Genomic DNA, 20,993 nt, shown 5'->3' on the forward strand with positions numbered 1-20,993 from the left:
AAAGAAAACAGAGGCCCTTTGGAAGGGACTCCCCCAGGACACCACCAGCCCCCAGAGCTGCAGGGCCCATCCAAGCCCCAGCCCCTCACACCAACCCGGAATTTCTCGTTCACTAGCCGATCTTCAGAGTCTTCATCAAACTCCTTCTGAGGATACACGTCGATCCCGTTGGCCAGAAGATCAGCCATTATCTAGGAGGGAAGAGCAGGGGAACATGTGAAGGGGATGCAGGCAGAGGAGCTGCACTGTCAGCACAGCAGCTGCTCACAGCCCACCCGAGAGGCTCTCTGAGCAATGCCCACCAGTCACAGCAAAGTCCGGCAGCAGCTCTTCCCTTTCCATCCTAAACATTGCCCACCTGGGGGAGAGACACCCGTGTTTACCTGCCACACACCCACCAAGTGCTCACCCTGGAATCTCTGCAAGAACCTGGTGCCAAGACATAACTCAGGCTGAGAGTGAGATGAAGTTATATGAGATGGGCGTTGTTTTGGGATTGAAAAAGACAACATGACGTTACAAGCTGCCCGAGCAATGGGGAATGCAGCTGCCAGGCTTGTAACCCAAAGTTAAAAAGCTGGTTTCTGGTGTTTGTTTACGCTCCTTGGAAAAGGAGCTTGATCCAAGGGGACAGGGACACAGCTTAGAAGAGTGGCCTCTAAGGACTTTGCCTCTGTGCAAAGCAAAGAAATGCTGAAATCTGATTCCTGGGTGGAGGCTCAGCTCATGGGGAGCTCACAGGATTAGACTTCTCCTACAACACTGCAAACTCCAAGTCAGCCTCTGCACCCACTTCCATTGCTTCCTATGGCTATAAACTCCTCCCCATCAGTCCTACATTGCAGGCTGGGAAAGGAAGTGGATCCAGCCCAGGGAAATCCCCCAACCAAACCCACACACTGTTTAGGGGAATGACCCAACAAAGCCAACTCCACAAGGCACCAGAGTCCCTCATTCAGTGCAGCACTAGCATCAGCCTGCAGCCAGGCTGGTGCTTCATCATTCCCTGCCGACCCCAAACTGAACCCAGAACAGCTCTCTGAACCAGCTACACCCCCAGATGCAGACAGGGCTCTGCTTTTTGGAAGCACAGACACAGGCACACTGGAGTGAAGGGAAAAGGTCCCAGCCTGTGCCCACCCAGTCTCATTTCCTGCCCTCTCATCTCCACCAGTGACTCTGCAGCCAGGAGCATGAGGAGAGTGAGCAAACACACCACGTGGCTACGTGTTCTCCCTCCATCTGGAAGGATTTGGGGGGTCTGGTTATAATCAGGAATGTAATCAGAGATGGGGCGAGCTCATCCTGCGCCGAGCCGGTGCAGAGCAGGCGAGCCGTGTGCTCCCTACCCACGGTGTTCCACTACACAGGGATGGCAGCAGCAGCCCAGAGTGCCCAGGTGACATTTTAAGTCCAAGACTGACTGACTTTGTAGTCCCAGAGTCACCCACAGACACGTGGATATGTGCACTGGTAACCTCTGAATGGAGCCTTCAGTCTGCAAGAGCCACCACAGAGAGCAGATGTGGCACTGTGGACTCAGCCCTCCGTGTTCCCACACCAGCTCCTCACACATCCCATGCAAACAGGCTGACATGCCAATTGAGCCCAGCCTGGATTACCTTTCAACTCCATTTCCAGCTATCCTCTAGCCAAGGAAACTGCTTGCAGAGTTTGAAGTTTGGATTCAGCTCTCAAAACCAGACTGGGTATTTCAGTGCCTGATCCTGCTCACCAAGAACTGGGAAGACACTGGTGTGGGAAGGAGTGGCTCACCCTCTTCTGCACAGAAGCATGGAACAACGCCTGGCTAAGGTGTTGTCCTCTCTATAACTAATGGACTCTAAAACTGCCTTTTTGGCAAGACCCGTTTCCCTTCACTTCCCTGCACTTCAGACTCATGGACCAAGGAGCTTGGTGGTTTGCTTACTTCTGTAGGGAATGCTGAGGCCATCACACCTGCAGCCACATCCATCAGCTACACAAACGGATTTACAGTCCCTTACCAAACCCCAAAATGGGGTATTTCCACCTCTTGGGAGCCTCAGGGGTACACGGAGCAAAGCTCATGCCTTGCTGCGGATTTGAACAGCCTCTCCTTGGCTCCCACCACCAGCTCCTGACCAAAGGAATTTCATACCTTGCTTCCCTCTTAAATCTTGCCCAGCTGAGCTCAGCAAACCCACACATTTTTATGCCTGGTCCCTGTATCAGCGCACGATGCCGCACAGGGAGGTTTTCACTCCCAAAATAACAGAAACCATCCCGAAAATAACAACAACAATAACACAGGAGGCAGGAGGAGCAGGCCTGGAGACGTAGAGCTCCACACTTATCCTGCACTGACAAAGATCCAAGAGAAACACAAGGAACCGCTCGGAGCGCAGGCCTTTCCTCCGGCCACGTGGGATCGCTCGGAGCTGCAGCCCGAGGAATGCGCTGGGCTCCCGGCCAGGAGCTCGCCTGCCCAGCCCTGCCGGGGGAGCCAGGAGGGGGAGAGGGGCAGGAGGGGACGGGGGACAAGAGATGGGAGCCCGGGGATAAGAGCCACCGACCCCTTACCCGCTGTTTGAAGTAGTCCCTCTCCTCCAGCGTTAACGTGTCAGCCTTTGCGATCACCGGGACGATGTTGACCACTTTGCTCAGGCGCTTCATGAACTCGATGTCCAACGGTCGGAGCCTGGAAAACACAGCAGGAAAAAAAAAAAAAGGGGGGATTCGAACACCCTCAGCGAGGTGGGAGCTGCTGCAATCCCCTGGCAGAGAGGGGCATTCAAAGATCAGACAGAGGGGGAATCACTTCCTTTCAGATAGGACAGATAAAGACATTTTCTTAAAAGCACGGGGATCATTTGCAAGCACTTAAAACATTTCCTTTTCAAAGCACCTGCTATCGCCTGTGAACCTTCACAAAGGCCCGTGAAGTGGCAGAGGGCTTTCATCTCTGCAGGGCTGCTCAGCCACAGAGGACTGCGGGAACTTGCCCAAAGCTACACAAGTCCTTGGTGAAGCCGGGATGAGAGCACGGGCAATGCTGGCTGCAGGGCCAGCCCACTGCCATGTACAAATCAAAACCTCCTCCAGCTCTATCCAAGCTGTCACCAACCATCCAGGGACAGCACAACACGAAAATGGCCACAGGTGACTATTCCTGCTCACACTCCCCCCTGTGCTGAGCACCAGTCCACTGCTATGCATGAGCCAGGACTGCATCTCACGCCATCAGTTGGGATTAAAAAAAGCTCTGTGAATTCTCCAGGGCCTCAGGGAGCAAAGAAGAGATACTGCTTGTTCCAGAGGGCAAAAATGTCAGAAAATCTCTACAACAAAAGTCTCTGCAGAGGAAAACTGAAAAGACTGCATAACCCCAGTGATCAGTGCCTTGGGAAATCCCTCTCTGCTGAAAGCTCCTGCTGACAATGCTGACACGGTCTCTGGTGCCACACTTCTCCACATCCAGGTGTTTTTACTGCTGGGGGTTCCCAAACAAGCTAGAGGAAAGCCCTTCTTGGGACACCTTCAATTGCTGCGGGAACCCCTCAGTGGCTCTGGAGGTGATGGGGACACACACACATGCAGGACAGTGGAGCAGATGTTGCCTTGAAAAAGGAAACCTGGAGGTCCCAGGGTCCAGGAACACATTTGGGATAGGAGCTTGATTGAAATAAGCACTCACTGAAAGCACACTGAAGGGGCAGGAAGGTCAGTGTCAGTGTCCCAGAAGCAAAGGGACACTTCTGTCACTCACACATCCCCAAGACCTCCAGAGCTGGCATGTGCCAGCAGGACACGAGCCCAATTCATCTTTGGGGCAAAGAGAGGTGAAGTCACCTTTTGGAGGAGCCATGGGCATCAGTGGCAGAGTTGGGACCAAGAATGAGACCTCAAACCATGGCAACAGGGAAGAAACCAAAATAAATGGGACAGTGATTTAAAAGGCTCAGGTGGAAGCAGGCATCCAGCAGGAGCCCTTGGGGGGAAACACAGAGTGGAGCACTCAGGGAGAACATGGCCAAGAGAGCACCTACTGCCAACACACTCAAGCAAACCCCATCACAGTCTTCTCAGGCCCTACAAAGGGCTCAGAGACCCCTGCAAACCCAGCAAGAGCCACAGGAATGCAGAAGGGAAGGGATTGATCCCACTCCTCAGCAGTCACCAGGCAGCATTCCCATCCCATGGGGTCACCCCTGCTTGGCTCCAGTGCCAAGGGAGGGATGTCCAGGAGAGACCCACTCAGCTCACACTGATCTGAAAACAGCAGCTCAAGGCTGCTCCAGAACAGCCAGTGCTGGTGACCCAGTGAACTCCTCCCTGGTCAAACCCAATCCCCTCCCAGGGATCAGGCTGGACTGTGCCAGGTGGACCTTGTCCCTGCACACTAATGAGACACATAGCCCAGAGCACATCATTAGCACATGGACAAACAAGGTCCCAGCACAAACTCAAGAGTCACAGATCACCCTGGGCCCCAGGAAAGAAAGATTTTGGCTATTAAAGAAAAAAAGAACAGAAAAAAACTACAAGGAACCCCCCATGGACACATCTAAGCTGACTTGCTGCTGGCAAACATTGTTTGGAGCTCTGCATAATGTATTTCCCAGACCTCCAAGGAAGTAATGCAGTTATGCTCCTTTCCCAGCAGAATTCTTTCCCCTCCTCTCTCTTTGCTATTTTCCAAACAATTTTTTCCCTCTAAAAGCTTCTTCCCTACTGAGTCTGTGTTCCTGCCTCTTTCATCAGCTTTTCCTTTAAAGACCAGGATGCATATGTAGCGAATGCAGATGAATTCACAATCAGGCAATCAACTGAGCTTCAGCTCAAACTACATGTTAAAAGCCCAGTTACCCTCAGATCCCTCACAGATACCCAGAGGATGAGGATGCCAGAGAACAGGAAGCAGAGCCAGAGCCAGCCCACTTCCCTGCTGTGTCCACCCCATCCACACAGGCACAGTGACCATGTCCTTCTGCACCCAAAGCCAGAAGAGCCCAAGGCACCTTTGACACAACGTTGTGCTCTGATGGGCTCCTGCAAGTGCCTCGTCCATGGGAGGTCACCTCCCTGCACCATCCTGGAGAACATCACGGGACTCCCCAGAGGAACAAACTGTATGTTATTAGGGTATTTTGCAACTTTCTAGATATTCTACCAATTTCTGACGGGTAGCCCCCAAAAAACCCTAATTATTTAAAAGAAAGTGAATCTTTTCACTAACAACAAGACCTGTCACTAGACATCATGTTCATGTGAAGACATCAAAGGAGAAAATATGGCTTGATGATGACAAGCTATCTGCTCCAAGCAGATCACAGAAGGGAGGGTAGAGCTCAAGAAAAAAAAACTAACCTGTTTTCTTCCCCTTCCCCAAATGGTCTTTGATATTATTAACTTGCAACTAGACATATACACGCTTTGGGCTTTGCTGGGAGGGGTGGAGGAGCCCTAAGGGGAGCGGATGGGCTGGAGCAGGAGGTGCAGGATGGACTCCAGCCCAACCCAGACAGAGATGGTTACTCCCTCATCCCCTCTTGCTATGGGGATGGGAAAAGCTGTGCAGCTGGGCACACACTGTCATGGCTGGGCACATCTTCTCAAGGCTGGACACACGCTGTGGTGGCTGGACACACATTATTTCTGCCTTGCCCTCAGCCACTGCACACAGACAGGGTCTAAGCAGAGGCTCATTCCTGCTGGTTCCCCTGAAATGCTATTACAGGAATCAAAATTCACAGCGAGCTGCAAAGTTATTTCCTTTTGGTTGTGCCCCAGATCAAACTCACAGCAAGAATTTGAGCCGTGTGTTAAGCAAACACCGGTGAGAACCCAACAGCCACCCAACCCCATCACCTGCTGGAGGGAGCTGGTGGGCACCTGAGAGGGGCAGCCAGCAGGGAAAGCAGCACTTGGGGCAGTCCCTCAGCCAACAGCCCTGGTACAGGCAGCAGAGGGGCTGCTGAGGCCAGGCAGTGTTCCAGAGCCCCATTTCCGAGTTGTACAGAGCTTTGCAGGGGTCAGAGCAGAGATATTTATTGGGTGGCAGAGTCAGGGTTGTGCAGCTGCAGCTGAAAGCCCCTGCCAGCACCATACTCAGTCTTCACAGGAATGGTTATATGGGAGTGTTACAAGAAGGACAGGCTGTGTGCAAACTAGATGGGCTGCAAAGCCTGGCCTGAACTCCCTTGCAAACTTCCTTGCACAGCAGAAACTTCTCCTCTGATTAACCCTTGAGCTGCTCAGATGGGAGGGCCAGACTGAAACAGAGCTGAGCAATCCTCTGCTCTGGCCTCTGAATCTCTGTACCTGGTTAACTTTGCTTTTTATCCTCTCTCTCACCTTTTTATTTAAGTAAAAAGTAAGCTCTCACCCAATGACAGGCTTAACCCAGCTGCCTGCAGCACCCACGTGCCAGGGAAGGGATGCTGAATTCTGTGCCGTGCCCATCCACATCAGCAGGGAAGGGCAGATGGACACGAGTCACTGCTGCTTTGGCTTGTGAAGGCAGCAGCTCCCCTAAGAACTATCCCAGGAGGGGTGGCACCAAACTTCCCAGGATGGCAAGTGGAGCACGCAGACGGCATCATGTGGGCATGGTGGGGTTCTCTGGAGTTGGGTGTCCCCAGTGCAGGTCTCTGCAGCTCTACCAGCCACTGCCCTTGCCAGCCATCCTCCCCATCATCTCCCAGAGAAGCTGGAGGCACCACTGCAAGGACCTTGATGGCCTTCCCATACCCTCCTGCAAGGAACCACAGATCACCTGCGTCAGCCAGGGCACAAACCTGCACTCAGCCTTGTATGACAACCCCAGGACGTGAGTTCCCAAGCAGGATCTGCTGCTACTGGTGCTGCCACAGCAGCTCTACCCCAAAGTAGAGGTGGCCACATCATCTTTTCGGGGGCACCACTGGGGACAGCCCATCCATGGTGACAAGAAACATAACTTGGGCTTCACAAGAGAGCAGAAAGGAAACCCAACGCCTGCTCGAGCTCTCTGAGAAACAAAATTTCCCACTGACTTCTCCCTCCCGGTGGGGTTTGCCCCCTTCACTCATTTCCTCTGGTTCCCTCCATCCCGTGGCAGGAGGGGGCGTGTGAGCCGGTGACAGTGGGGCAGGACAGAGCAGACCCTGAGCCACGGCCGGAGCGAGCGCCGGCCCCAGCCGGGGAAAGAGGATCAGCACAGGGCTCAGCAACAACGGCCCCCAGCTGCTGGGCCTGCTCGGATATTGGAAACACATGTTTGCTGGAGAGAAAGAAAAAAAGCAGCTGAATATCCACACAATTGCTGTGAGCCGGCGGGTGAGAGAAACCAGAGCGCGCGGCTGGAGAGGCTCCGGTGGGGGACACGGGGATGGGGCTCCACATCCTGTGCTGCCCGGGCACCTAAAATTTCCAACCTCTGCGCAGGTCAAACACCCGCAGGGTCTAAGGATTGGGTGTTTTTTTTAAGAGTGGAACAGCCCCAAGCAATGAGGAAAAGCTGGAGTGTAGCTCACGCTGCAGTGGCCGGGCCTGCCGAGGCAGGGTCTGTAGATCTGGGCTGAGATAAGCGGGACCAACACGGTGGACTGACCTAAAAATGTCATCTCCCTTTGAAACCTTTTCTGCTTTATTGTATTAAACCATAAACGTTTTGTCAGCCCCTCTGCTCCCAATCAGTTACCCAAGAGGAGCATAACTGGCCCATGCAGTCATTTTATTCCAGTGAAAGATGCATTTTTGGTCTACCCACTGACAGAAGCAAAACAAAGTATTTTCTATTAGAATAAATCTCCACATGGGGAAGTGGAAAAGGCTGACATGAATACAGTGCTTGAGGCTTAAATTTACTTTTGAAAACAGACCCAAAAACATCCCCATGCAGACAGAGCCAGAAGCAGGAGGAATTGACACAAATCAAAAGGAAACTTAGGTCTCGTTTTACATTGTGATACTTCAAGCCACATTTTTCAAGACACTTTAAGCGCCCCAGATTTTCATGGTGGGCTGTGTGCCTGAGAGAAAAAAAAAAAAAGTAAAAAAAAAAAAAAAAAAAAAAAAAAAAAGGTAAAAAAAAAAAAAAGTAGAGCGAGATCTGGGCCTTTGATGCTGTCACTTGAGAAGTGCCAGAGCCAGGAGAGCTCTGGGCTGAATAAACAGCATCCCACTTGCAGACCAGTCAAACAACCTACAAAATACCCTTACAGGGTGAGGGTGTTTGCTCCCTTAGAAGCACAAGGAAAACTGGCTTCTCTCCTTACAATGTCAGGGGCACAGCAAGAAAAAATTAACGTTCTGCTTGCAAAGGCAGCACCTCCAACCAATCTGAGAGCTGGTGTCCACCCTTGGCAGAGCAAGCCAGGTGAGCACAGCAAAGCAAGCAGCTCCCTGGAGCTCAGAGAGGCTTTGATGGCCCTATGGAAGAGGAAACATCACATTTCTCTGGGGTACAGCAGCTCTGCTGTGTTATTGCAAGGGCTCCAGATGCCACAGCCCTGAGAAGGACAGCTTCACGCTCCTCAGGCTCCTCAAGTCCCCAGGAAACACAGGAGGATCCCAGGCAGAACTGTGAGCTGCCCCAGACCAAAGGCAGGAGAGGGAAGCCCGAGGGGGTGACAGGGACAGTGGGGTACGTACGAGTGGCCCGTGGCTGGGATGAAATATATACAGCAGTGAACCCGCGTGTCAGGGATCCGCTTCTTCCGGTTAATGTTGGTTTCCTCCTGCAGGTACTTCTCGTACTGGTCGTTGATGAACTTCATGATGGGCTGCCAGCTGCAGAGAGAGAGAGGAACATGGGATGATGGGGTTGTGTGAGGGATCTGGACCACGCTGACCCTTCCACCTGGCCTGTGTGAAGCAGAACCCTCCAAGGCAGGGACACTCAGCATCTTAGAGAATCCCACAAACCTCACGTGTTCACTGCTTAGCAACTCCATGCACTGATGAAGGGGATTTACTGGCTGGTTGAGACAAGCAAGGGCCTAAAAAGTGCTCCCTTCTCTCCTCCTGGACCTGGCTGAGGGGCAGGACATGGCTGGGAGCACACCTTGGCTCCTTGCATGGTGTCACAGCACAGGAGCAAGAGCAGAATCAAACCCCACAAACCCAGCTCATCTCGTGGTGAGGAGAAGGCACCTGCCACTGCTCAGCCCTGTCCAGCCCCAGGGGCCATCCCACAGAGCCAGTCACTGTCCCAGGGATTCCAGGGACAGTTCAGCCTTCAGAGCCACATGAGCGAGGTCCGGGGACTGGCCCTGCTGGCACACAGCTGCTCCTGGCCACAAACAAAGGCTGTCTCATGCCCAGAACAGCAGGATGTTTGTGGGCTCTCACAGGGCCCAGGGTCAGCCCCGGGGCACATGGCACCGCGCTGCCACCACAACAACCCTCCTCCCTGCTCCCCACGGAGCACGGGTGGCACAGGACCAGGCTACAGCCCTCAGCACCAGGTCAGGATGGGCCGGGGCTCGCCCGCCTTCCCCCTGCCCTGGTCCCCGTGGCAGCTCACCAGTTCTCATTGTTGATGTGGTCTCCAAATCCCGGGGTGTCGATGACCGTCAGCTTCATGCGAACCCCCTTCTCTTCAATCTCTGAAAGGGAAAGGAAAGCTGGCACGTGAGGCAAGCCCACCCTCCCAAAATCAGCTGCAGGGCTGGAGCTTGCTCCCAGACGAGAAAAGTACCTCCACAGCTTATCAGAGCAACAAATCAGCACTCCAAAGGAGCCCCACATCCGCCCTGAAATGCCATCCCCACGGCCACCTCATCTGTTCCCTTTCCAACAATATTAAGCTGATGATGATGAATAAAGGAAAAAATAGATGTTTTCTCATCCCTGCAAACATCAGAAGATGGTAAAACCCCCTCCAGAGAGATGAGGGTGGAGGTTTAGTGCAGGACAATAACCTCTGTGAGCCCCCAGAGATACAAGGCAGAACAGGACCAAGAGCCAAAGCACCAGGTGGGACCTGCAGAGCCTCACCGTGAGTGATGGATTTGATTTCAATGGTCTTGGGGATCCGCTCCTCAGAAGTGGGCTGTACAGATTTCCGGCTGATTTTGGATTTGAAGAGGGTGTTGATTAATGTGGATTTCCCCAAGCCGCTCTGACCTGGAAAAGAGCAGGATAACCCACGGTCAGCACTCACTTGTTTCCAGGCTGTTCTGTGAGGGGCCAGGGAATGGGGATGCTGACAGACTCAGCCTGCACCGGATCTGCCAGAGGGAGGGAAGAGGTGCAGCTGCTCCCCTGCAGCTCCCCCGGCTCAGGGAACTCATGTCCAGCCAGGCAGGAAAATTCTGCAGGCAGCAAACTCCTTCCTTGGCTCGCTGGGAGTGAGCAGGTCAAGAGCTGGTTGCCTGCATCCAGGCGAAATCACCCAAGGACAGGCAGACACTACTGGGGATGTTTGGAGGGCTGCAGTGACACTTGGCAGCCCTGAAGAAGGGCATGGGAACCAGGGAATCCCAGGAAGGAGCATCTTGACAAATCTGTGCCTTTACTCTCTTGCACTGTCCTCTGTCGAGCTCCACAGGGAAGCCTTTGGAGCAGCTTGGCAAGCCCTCAGCTGGACAGGACTAACAACAGCAACAATCTTACAAACCTCAGCCCTGACCCATCTGCTGCTCCTTCCCTGGCGGACTTGCTGTTGCAATCGGACCAGCTGGCTGCACAGATCCCTTCAAGCAGGTCTAGGCCAGGAGCTTCTCTGAATCCCACAAACATCATCCCAGGAAGCACATGAGATTCCACAGCTTCCGAAAAAACAGCTTTTAGAGACAAGCATTTTCATGCTTTATCTCCCAGAGCTGAGGCCAGTCTGCAGAGAATGGACACCGGCAGCTCTTGACTCTCCAGATCAACTGTCCCATGAGCTTGGAGAACAATTTTTCCACAGCAAAGAAAACAGACCAACTCCTCTAAATCCAGGAAGCAGCTGGCTCCTGCTTCAGAGCAGATATTCTGTGCCCCCTACAACCACTGCAGAGTTCCTGCACACACTGTGAGGACCCCTCCAGCTCTGTTCTGCCAAGATACGCTGCAGCCAGCTTTTGTGGCATTGCCACTGGCATGTCCCTTGTCCCATACAGTGTCCCTAAGCAGAGTCAGCAAGGGTCCTTCATGACCCTGACCCATCCAGGCTGCCAAAGACAACTGTAGGGCCAACCAATGCATGAGCACTGGGCATCACATCCTGGCATCACTTCGCTCTCTGATCAAACACCAATTTAAAGCTGAGTTTACAATGTTACCAATGGCCTGGCTGCAATCCAAAGCAGGAAAACTCTGTCACGGTTGGGTTGTAAGAGAAACACATGGACCAGGCTGGGGACAAGTGCTCCTAGTCCTCTGCTGTCTAAAACACAGGGCCAAGCACAAACAGGTCTGGAGCTGGGCACACAGAGAGCCAAGCAAAGGCCCTGCTGCGCCACTGCTCATGGAGCACCTGGGGAGAGGTGAAAGCAGGGTGACACCCTGCCAGAGCTCCGGGCAGTGGGTCTCTGCATTTGTGCCTGCCCAAACTGCTGGAGCTGCACTGCCTGGAGAGGGATCAGAGGTGAGAGCCATCAGCTGCCATGGATGCAAAGTCCCCATCTGAACTGTGGCCGCAGGCTGACCTTGCTGGGAGATGATGGGGCTGCACCCAGGGACCCGATGGCTGTGGTGCAGGTGGCTGAGCACAGGGCAGACTCCCTTCCAACACCCCTGGTTTGCAGCTCACTGCCTTTCCCAGAGCTGAAATCCAGCAGGGAAAACTCAGCTGAGCCTGGCCACCTCTCCTCTCCTTACAGCTGCTTTGCACCAAAAACTGAACACAGAAGATGTGCTTTGGGTTTGTTTGTTTTTAAGCTTAGACATTTTTCTCATCTCTGCAGCCTTAAGCAGACACAGGGCTAAGCCAACCTCAACCCACAGCCCCCTGTCAGAGCTCTGTTTGGGCTGGTGAAACCCTTTTGAACAGGGACCTTGGTACGCTGGGCAGAGGATTTTCACAAAGCCCCATCACAAGGACATGGTGAGGAGTGACACCTCCATGGCAGTGATGCTCAATTCCTACCTCCTGCACAGGAGAAGTCACCTCCCACTCCCTCCCTTCCTCTCCAACCTGTAAAACAGGGATTGTAACAATTTCAAGGCAAGGACTCACAGCTCAGACTGGATGGGAATAACGGAGCTAAACTCATCCCTAGCAGCCTGACCATCCCTGGAGAAGCACAGCAGGGTGAGGGCTGGCTGCTGCCTCCCAGCCTCAGCCCAGCACCCCCTTCCCAAGGGACACCCTGCGAGGTGCTGCTCCTCCCGCAGCCCTCCTGCATCTTCTGGGAGGGCCAGAGCTCGACTTGTTTATGCTGCCACGAATTCCCCAGCCTGTAAACAGTCAGCCCAGCGCCTGCCAAGGGGAGAACAATGTTTTCCAGCACTGCAGCACGGGCGTTCATACCACACACAGAGCTGCCAAAGCATAGCCAGGCCCGTTCCTGAACATCCCTCCACATCTGTACAGCAGAAAGCTGAGCCTGCTCCTGGAAAGATGGGAGCCTCCTCTGGCAGGGAAATGTGGGCTCAGCTCAAGCAATCTTACTTGCAGGCTCTCAGGACCAGTGCAGTGATCCCTCTGCCTTGGGAATGCTGCTCCACTAGCAGTGAAGAGCTGGATTTGTTAAAACACCTCTCAAGAACTGGTTCTGTGGTGACCAGGCTTGCTGTGATCACACAGCCTGGTGAGCCCTCTCTATAGAGGGAATGAAAATATAAAAATGGGAAAGGCAGAGCATCAGCAGAGCTTGCTGGGAAGCTACACTGCACTGATATCTTTAACAGAATTAGCAAACTCTGGATCAGGCTCTTCCATAATCCCAGGGGACACATCACAGGTATCCCTGCATGAATGGGAGCCTTACAAAGCTTCTCCCAGGAGGATGAGGGATGGTGAGGCCCCATCACCATGCCCCTGGTCATAGCCTGGGCTTTACTCTCCTCATCCCCCTGCAGCTCGCATGAGAGATTCCGACAGGGAGAACTGGCATCTGCCCAGCCCAGCCCCAGGGAGCACAGCCCAGCTCACAAAAGCTGATCCATAGGACCAAGCCAGATACAAATAGCTGGAAAAAAGCAGAAAAGGCTCATTTCTTTTCCCTTTTCCTCCTTGCCTGGTGTCCCACAGTGCCTGCCCAGCTCTCCAGCACACCCAGCATTTTGCTGGCAGGCGGCTGGTACCATCCCTGGCTCCAGGAGCCCAGGGGCTGCTGGAGTGCAGATCCCAGAGCTGAAGCTGCAGCCAGAGCAGTGTGGCCTCTGGCTGAAATAAAGTTCCTTCATCCCATCCACCCTGCACAGCCTGGGAAAGCTAAAGAACAGGAGTTTGTAGGCAGCAGGATTTGGACAGACAAGTCCCCAGCACGCTCTCCCTGCATGTGGGCACCCTGTGGGACACTTTCATCCCCCCTGTGCCACCCTGCAGGTCCCCAAAGGAGCCACCAGCAGCAGAAGCTTCTCAAGCCGAACAACCCAGTTATGCAAACCCCTCCTGCTGGTCTTTATTCCCAACAGTGAATCACTGGTTTTGGTATTTTTTCCCTCATATTTGTAGCACGGCTGCCTGAATACAAGAAAACTCACGAGCAGGAATTTGACCCAAATTGCTGGAAATACCAGCAAAGATGAGGGCTCTGGTATACCAGCAGCAGTGCAGCCCCTTGAGCCCTTAAAACACCCTCTGACTGCTCAAACCAGTGCTGGGCTCCCAGGAGAACTGGCAAGGGAGCTCCTGTGAGTCCTGACACCCTTCAGGGTGTTCCCCTCCTGGATGTGCCCATGGGTAGCACACCCCAAGATGCAGGAAGATGCACAGGACTATGGAGCACATCACACTGACAGCTTTAACGACAGCTGAACTCAAGCCAGCTCCTTGGGAGCAGAGTTTGCTGACTCCAAAGGCAGGGACCCCAACGCTGAGCCCGAGTCGCTGCTCCCGAGGAGACTCCGGGGAGGACAAACATCATCGTGGAACAATAAAAACAACCGGCTGAGCACGTTCCGAGCAGCTGGTGCAGGGGGAGAACTCACCCACGACCATGATGTTGAACTCGAACCCCTGCTTCATGGCTTTCCGTCTCAGCTGCTCCAGGATGGCGTCTATCCCCACGTAGCCGAAGTCCGCAGCCGGCTTCTCCGGCCGCGTCGGCGCCGCCGGCTTGGGGCCGGCATCCCGTGGAGCGTCCGTCATGCTGGGTGCGTGGCTGGGAACTGCCTCTGGACCTGGGGAAGCAAAGAGAGGGTGGTCAGATGGGCAGGCAGCGCCAAACACGCTGTGTGCTGCTCCTGGTAGGGAATCAAAGGAGCTCCCTGCTGGATCTGAAGCGGGAATAAAGCATGTGCAGAGAGGGGAGACTCAGGGCACCAAAAGGCTGAGAGGGAGGAGGCATGTGGGAACTTCCTTCACCTGAAATTACACGCAGTTTGGGGCTTCCCTTCTTAACTCACTGGATTCACCTTGATTCCTGCCCACTTCACCAAAGCTGCCGCAGCAGAGGAATGTAAGGGGGTGTAAGCACACCAGGTCCCACAGAGGCCCATCTGCTGCCGTGGAGCAGGACCCAGCACCCAGAAAGTCTCAGCCCACAGGTGGGAGTTTGTTTACTGAGTGACAAAGCAGCCCTGCACCGCAGCCCTGTGCCCAGGCACTGCCACTATAGGCTGGCAGACCTACCCAGCCTGCCAGCTCCTCCATACCACTGGAATTACAGCACTATGCAGACTGCTGGTGTGAATGCCCCACGGCCACGTTTTGGGGAACTGGATAGCTTTGCAGACACAGAGAAATCCTTGGCACCTACTGCTCTCCTCGAGCTCCAGCTGACACAGATCAGAGGCTGCCACCCAGGCTTGCAGAAAACCCAACACATTTGCATCAAAGTGGGTCGTGCCAGACAACACCCACACAGCCATGGAGCTTTTGTGATCTCGCTCTAATTCTGTCTAATTCTGTCGATATTCACCCCAGAAACCCAAACCCTTTGGTGTCACACTGAGACAGGGTGCTTGTCTCCCCTGCAAGATGCTCCAGATTAGCAAAGCCCTTCAGAAGAAGCAAATGTACAACTACTGCCTCAGTCAACAGCTTTGTAACAAAAACCAGGGAACCATCCACTTCCCCAGGCAGGAGCATCAGCCTCCAGGAAGGACAAACTGCCCCATGTGCTCCAGGATGATGCAGTCTGCTCCCACCCAGCCCCAGCTGCTCCATGTCACCTACAGTGGATACAGCAAATATCCCAAAGGCAGCATATGCAGAAGGTCAGCCTGGTCCCTGTAAGCTCCTGGAGGCATCAGCCATGAACAGCATGATCCTCTGATCCAGGCATGGAGAGGGAGGTTACAGGAAAACACACTTCTAAGAGCCCTTAGCACCCCAGCCTGTTGCTGCTCAGTGCCTGGGTGCCTACAACCACCATCCTAAGCGAGCATTTTATCGTTGTTCAGCTCTTTGCAATGTTTATTTATTTTCTTTTTATCATTTATTATTATTAATAAAAACATTACTATTTGCAAAGGACTTATTGCAAAGTCCTCTCCCCTCCAGAAAGCAATACAGCTCTCAGCTCATCTCACCAAGGTTATTTCTGGTCTCCCACAATGTGCTGCTTGGTCTTCTCTCCCTCCCTCTCTATGGGAGTGAGGCTGGGCTAAAGGGGCTCCTCCAAACACATGCCCAGTATCCCTTCTCCTCTGGTGACAGGTTGGAGCCACATCAGACCAGAGCCTGCTGGGTTCTTTGAGGCAGAACCACTCTCTTTCTGCGAGCACAGCCAGTTTCCACATGCTCAATATAGGCCGAGGAGAAAAAAATCATGTAAAAAACCAAAAAAAAGCAAATCTAGAACTAATCCCAAAGACTGTTGGGGCATTTTGAACACTTTTTTCCAACCCTCAATCCCGAGCTGTGCAGCTGACTGTTACTCACAGAGCTGCTAGAGAGCAAACTCGCTGTTGCTGACACACACGGGAGCATCTCGCTCCTCCCAGGGACGCTGCACAGCTGGAAACGTGCTGCCACGCTGCCCCTTGCAATGCCAACCAGCCCAGTGTGCCAAGGGATCTCACCACAAATCCCAAATTAGCTCCGTTCCAAAACGGCAAGGCCAAAAGTAGGAAAAAAAAAAAAATCCCTACATAACACTAGAAAAACAAAATGACAAGTAAATCATGTGGAAAATATGCTGCCACAAGCAACAACGCTGGGTTATGCAACGGGTGTAATTCCTCCAGGCACCTCTTCTGTGCACCAAGTGCCCTGGCCCCGTGGGATGGGACAGCAAACTGGGACACTGGTGCAGGTAAGGTGCAGCAGCATGCACAGAGAAATAAAGAAATTAAACAGAGAAGAGAGCCACCATCCACTTGTGACGCTGCTTCTGTTTACCTGCTGGGAAAAGGTGATCTAAAGCACCTGGCACCTGGGAAAAATACAATAAATATTTTGCAATATTTATATACAATATATTACAATATATTGCAACTAGGAGCATCTGCAGGACAGCATGGATACAAAGACACCAGTGTCCCAGCAGCACCAGCAGACAGGCTCCCAAGGGAAATACCACAACCCAAACCTGCAATTTTTTCTTCAGCTTCCCAGCACTGAGCTGGTGTTTTCTTAGCAAGGACTCCAGTATCCCACTTGGGTCCAAGGGGGTTGTGCCAGCAGAGGCAGCATGCAGGGCCACTCTGCAGCACAGGTACATAGGGATGCTGTGCCAGGTGGCAGGGAGCACTCCCCGGGGTCACTCGTCTCTAACAGAAAGACCCTAGAAATAAATTGGAGCAGAGCTGTGTATGTCTGGGACGCATCATGGGCAGATCCTGGACTTGTCTGACCCACTGTGCTCTCTGTGGTGTCAAACCTGTGGTGCTGTCAGAGCCACTATCACTGAGCTGACCCCTATGGAGCACTGCAAAGAGGGATGGGTTAATAAACATCCAATTACTGTCTGAAATTCCTGATGGCCACAAGTCCCTGGCAAAGCAGGATTAGACCTCACATGCCATTGCTTCACCAGTGTCACTGTAACCTGGTTGTTGCCCCTCCCACAAGGGGACACTGCTCTGCTGATAGGGCAGAGAGCCCAGAGCCTGCAGCTCTCTCCTGCTCAAGTGTTCCTGGATAAACACAAAGCACATGGGAAGATGTGCTTGTGCCATATTTAGACCTTCTCTGCCAGGAAAACCCTCTCCACGTGGGCACCAAGATGGTCAGGGCAGCGCTGCACCGAGCGCAGACAGAGCCAGAGCTCCAGCTCAGGCACGGGCTGACTCAGGACAGCTGCTCCAAAGTTGATTTTGCCAAAGACTCCAGGCTGTTGCACTATAATTGATGCATGTCAGGCACGAGCCAAACCCAACATCTGTGAAGCAGCAGATGAAAGGCACCCCATGGGGAGGGAAGCCTCTGGGAACCCCCCGGGGACCCTCCTGCTCCTTCAGCCAGCTGGACTCTGTACGTGGGACGGGCTTGGCGAGGGGCTGCAGCAAACTGAGGGCTCAGAGATGCTGTGCTGATGCCACACGGCTGCCACAGCCCAGGGCACTGCGGGCAGGGGATGCAAGGACAGCCATGGGCTCACCTGAAACCCGGAACCTGGGCTGGCAATCCTCACTGAGGATCTGGGAAAGGGATATGTAAGAGACTGGTGTCTCCACTGCAGATACACAAAGGTCAAAGAACCCTCACGGAACGCCTGCACTGGGACCCCAGGTCCTGACTAGACCCTGACTAGACCCAGCAGCTCCATGCTCTGCTCCAGCAATGCACAGGGAGCAGGATTGTGGTGATCTGGGAGAGCAAAGCTGATCCTGGAGTGGGGTTGGTCATAGACCTGGTGCTCAGTGGCTGCACAGAACAACTGGAAAGAGGCCAGGAGGCTGCACCTCTGCCATGGTTGCCTGTCAACAAATCCAAACCATTGGCAAACTACTAAGATGCACATGCAATCAACAGCAAAATGCTAATGCTTGCAGGGTAAATCCAAGAAGCACCCCTCAGGAGCACCAAGCACTGGCCACCTTTTGGTGATGGTGTAACCAGTTTTGCAGAGCTACAAGCACCCAGAAGACCAGGACACTGTGGTGGGGATAGCTCCCCTTTCCTCCACACAGCAGACACTAGAAACACCATGGGCTTATGGATTTATGCAAAGATAGAGAGAAGATGCAGAGCAGTGAACAGTGCTGTATCAGGGTGTGAAAGCAAAATCACCTCCTGGGCAGCTGAGCATCCACAGAAGTTTTCAAGGGAGCGATGTGGACAAACTAACCTTCTGACTTTTGGGAGCAGCTATCTTAGAAAATTGTGCCTGTAGGGAGTAACAGAGACATTTTTAGATCTAAGGAGTGAATTTATAGCTCCTGGTTAAGCACAGCTGGCCGGCAGGACTGCAGCACGCGCAGCCTCCAGGGCCTCTCCCCTTGGCACACTGAGCCAGAGACCACAAGCTATGGAAACCAATCCAACCTGCGGAGGAGGTGGCAAAGCCACAGCTCTCCCTTCCGAGGGGACAGGAGGAGTCGGGAGGGAGTGAGCAAAGCCAGGACTGGATGCAAACCCAGCATGGCCCAGGTACTACTGCTTTTCTCATCTGCCCAGTCATTGCCACCATGGGATCCCCTAGTGCTGAACGTGGCAGGTCCATGCTGGCCCCACAGGGATGTGTGGGTATCAGGGAATGTGAAGCACAGCTTGGTCTGAAACTTGGGGAGGGGCATTCAGCACCCCAGAAGTGGGCTCAGCCAGGCACACAGAGCAACTGCTGCAGACCCTGTAACTAAGGGACTTTGCTATTATTCAATTGCAATCAGCTGCACCTGGCTGGCACTGCCAGGCCCGAGCTGGAATCTGTCCCTTGCATCCCTCGGCATCAGGCTGCAATTTCAGGCTGGCCAGCAGCCCAGGCCCACCTACCAACCAGTTATGTTTCCTTCTCAGCTTGCATTTCCACCTGGGTGCCAACAAACACAACCCAGAAATAGCAGAGTATGCTTAACTATGCTCCATTAGACCAAATCCACCCAAGAGCTGTCAGAGAGGTGGCCAGGTGCCTTCTGAGCACACAAGATGCTCCGGCTTGAAGCCTTTTACTCAGGTAGGAAATAAACCCATTTTCAGTGAAAAAGGAGACAGTGATTCTTGCTCTGGAGTGAGCACTTCCATAGGTGACCAGGCACGGCCACAGGCACAAGCTGTGGGCACACTATCACTCGCAGGTCCAGCTGTCCCCGCTTGCCACGTGCGCTTCCCTCCTCACTCACTGTGTGCTTCCCCTCCTCACTCACTGTGTGCTTCCCCTCCTCACTCACTGTGTGCTTTCCCTCCTCACTCACTGTGTGCTTCCCCTCCCTGCTCCGGAAGCGGCTCCTCTGCAGCTCACCCCTCCTGGCTCTTTTATTTACGAGAGATGGATGCTTCAGGGCTCCCAATCGCTGCTTCCCTTCCAATCTTAACCCCCCAGCTGCTGCAGGCTCTGGTTGCTGGCACTTTTGGGCTGGGATGCAGCGAGTTCATCCCAGAGGTCAAACTGTGGTGCCAACTCCACGACCCCAAACAGTTGCCTATGAGCTCCTATGCCCCCCCAGATCTGGCATGAGGCTGACCCACCACCCTGCCCCAGCTTGGACACGTGCAGCCCTGGCAGCGCAAACAGCAGTCCTACATCCTCATTTCTCCAACCACGTGAGACAGCAGCTCTAAACCACTTGTAGAAACCTGCAAGGAGTTAGACTGTTCTCCTCCATGTTTAAAAAGAAGGAGATGACCATGAACAACCCCAAGTCTTGGCTCAGGCATGTAGATATATCTCTGTTCACACAGCCCCAATAATCTCCCTCAGTAAGCAGCTTCCCCTGGAGCTGGAGCGAGCTGACCCCAGAGCAGCCCTTCCTCACTGGGGACAGCCCCATCACAGAGGAACCCTCCTGCACACAGATGCCAGCAAAAGCTGCTCCATCAACCAGCCCCTCACACCAAACTCCAGCAGCCAACACAGTCCTTGCCCCCTCAGACAGGCTCAGGGTGCCCGTGCCCAGAGGGATCTGAAGACATCCTCAAAACTGATTCCCTGAGAGGTCTGAGGATGGGACCTCCTCCCAAGCCCTGTCCGCCCACCCTGGATGATGGTGCTCAGCACAGGAGGGACATGGAGATCCTTCCCAGTCCCTGGCCAAGAGAAGGTGCCCTTCACCCCTGTCACCACTGCTCTGCAGAGCTCTGTGCTGTGAAAACAAAGAGGCAGGTAGCGCTCCCCAAACTCAGCTTGCACAGAAAACCCTGCAGGAGGAATGAGTCCACGCTGCGTGTGCCCAGGGCTGCCGAGCCTCACAGCGGGGCTGGTGCCTGTGTCCCACGAGGCGCTGACTGCAGCTAAGGCAAAAAAGGGAGCAAGCCAGAGGGATTCACATCCTGGGGGATTGCAGTTTAGCTTTCCTTCTTTTTTTCTCCTCCTTTCTGTTCCCCCCCCCCTTTCTTTAATTTTCCTTTTTTTTTTTCTTTTCTCTTTTTTCTTGGTTTTGTTCTTTGAAGGGTAGAGGGGTTTTTTAATTTCTTTTTTTGTTTTTCTTGTTTTCTTTCTTTTACTAAAGGCAGCTGCGCCCCAGACGCCCCGCGAGCCCGTTTGCGGGGGGCAGCAGCCGCAGCCGGAGCAGGGCGGGCAGGAGCCCGGACCCTCGGCGGGCAGGGCAGGGGGCGAGAGGGTCCCCCCCCGGGATGGGCAGGGGGTGCCCCCCCGGCCACAGCCGCTATTCATCCCGGACAATGCCGGCAGCGCGGCCAGGCGGTGCCGAACAACGGCCCCTCTTGCGGGGCACAGGGGCGAGAGGGGCAGGAGGGGGCTCGTCCCCGAGCCCCCCGCAGCTCCCGGGTACCCCTGCCCCGGGGGGGAACCCGTGCCCCGGGCGGGACCCTCCGCACCGCGCTCCGGTGCCCCCCGTGGGAACGGCGGGACCCCCCACCCCGCGCTCTC

General features: G+C 53.9%; 1 protein-coding gene across 5 annotated transcripts in view; it reads right to left on the bottom strand.

Moving 5' to 3' along the window:
• SEPTIN9 (septin 9) overlaps positions 1-20,993 on the bottom strand; it is a 135,782-nt gene that overhangs the window by 5,415 nt on the left and 109,374 nt on the right. For all 5 annotated transcript variants that reach the window (XM_027715682.2, XM_027715685.2, XM_027715681.2 and 2 more), the window contains 6 exons: positions 14,050-14,241; positions 9,964-10,092; positions 9,491-9,572; positions 8,617-8,754; positions 2,563-2,680; positions 96-191 (listed from right to left, as the gene is read on the bottom strand). In XM_027715682.2, the coding sequence (XP_027571483.1) occupies positions 96-191; positions 2,563-2,680; positions 8,617-8,754; positions 9,491-9,572; positions 9,964-10,092; positions 14,050-14,241 (755 nt within the window). The remainder of the gene's footprint in view (positions 1-95; positions 192-2,562; positions 2,681-8,616; positions 8,755-9,490; positions 9,573-9,963; positions 10,093-14,049; positions 14,242-20,993) is intronic.

The sequence above is a fragment of the Pipra filicauda genome, unplaced genomic scaffold (genome assembly GCF_003945595.2).
Source record: "Pipra filicauda isolate LSUMZ 115617 unplaced genomic scaffold, ASM394559v2 scaffold80_size11013439_pilon, whole genome shotgun sequence".
In the NCBI taxonomy this organism is placed as follows: Eukaryota; Metazoa; Chordata; class Aves; order Passeriformes; family Pipridae; genus Pipra; species Pipra filicauda.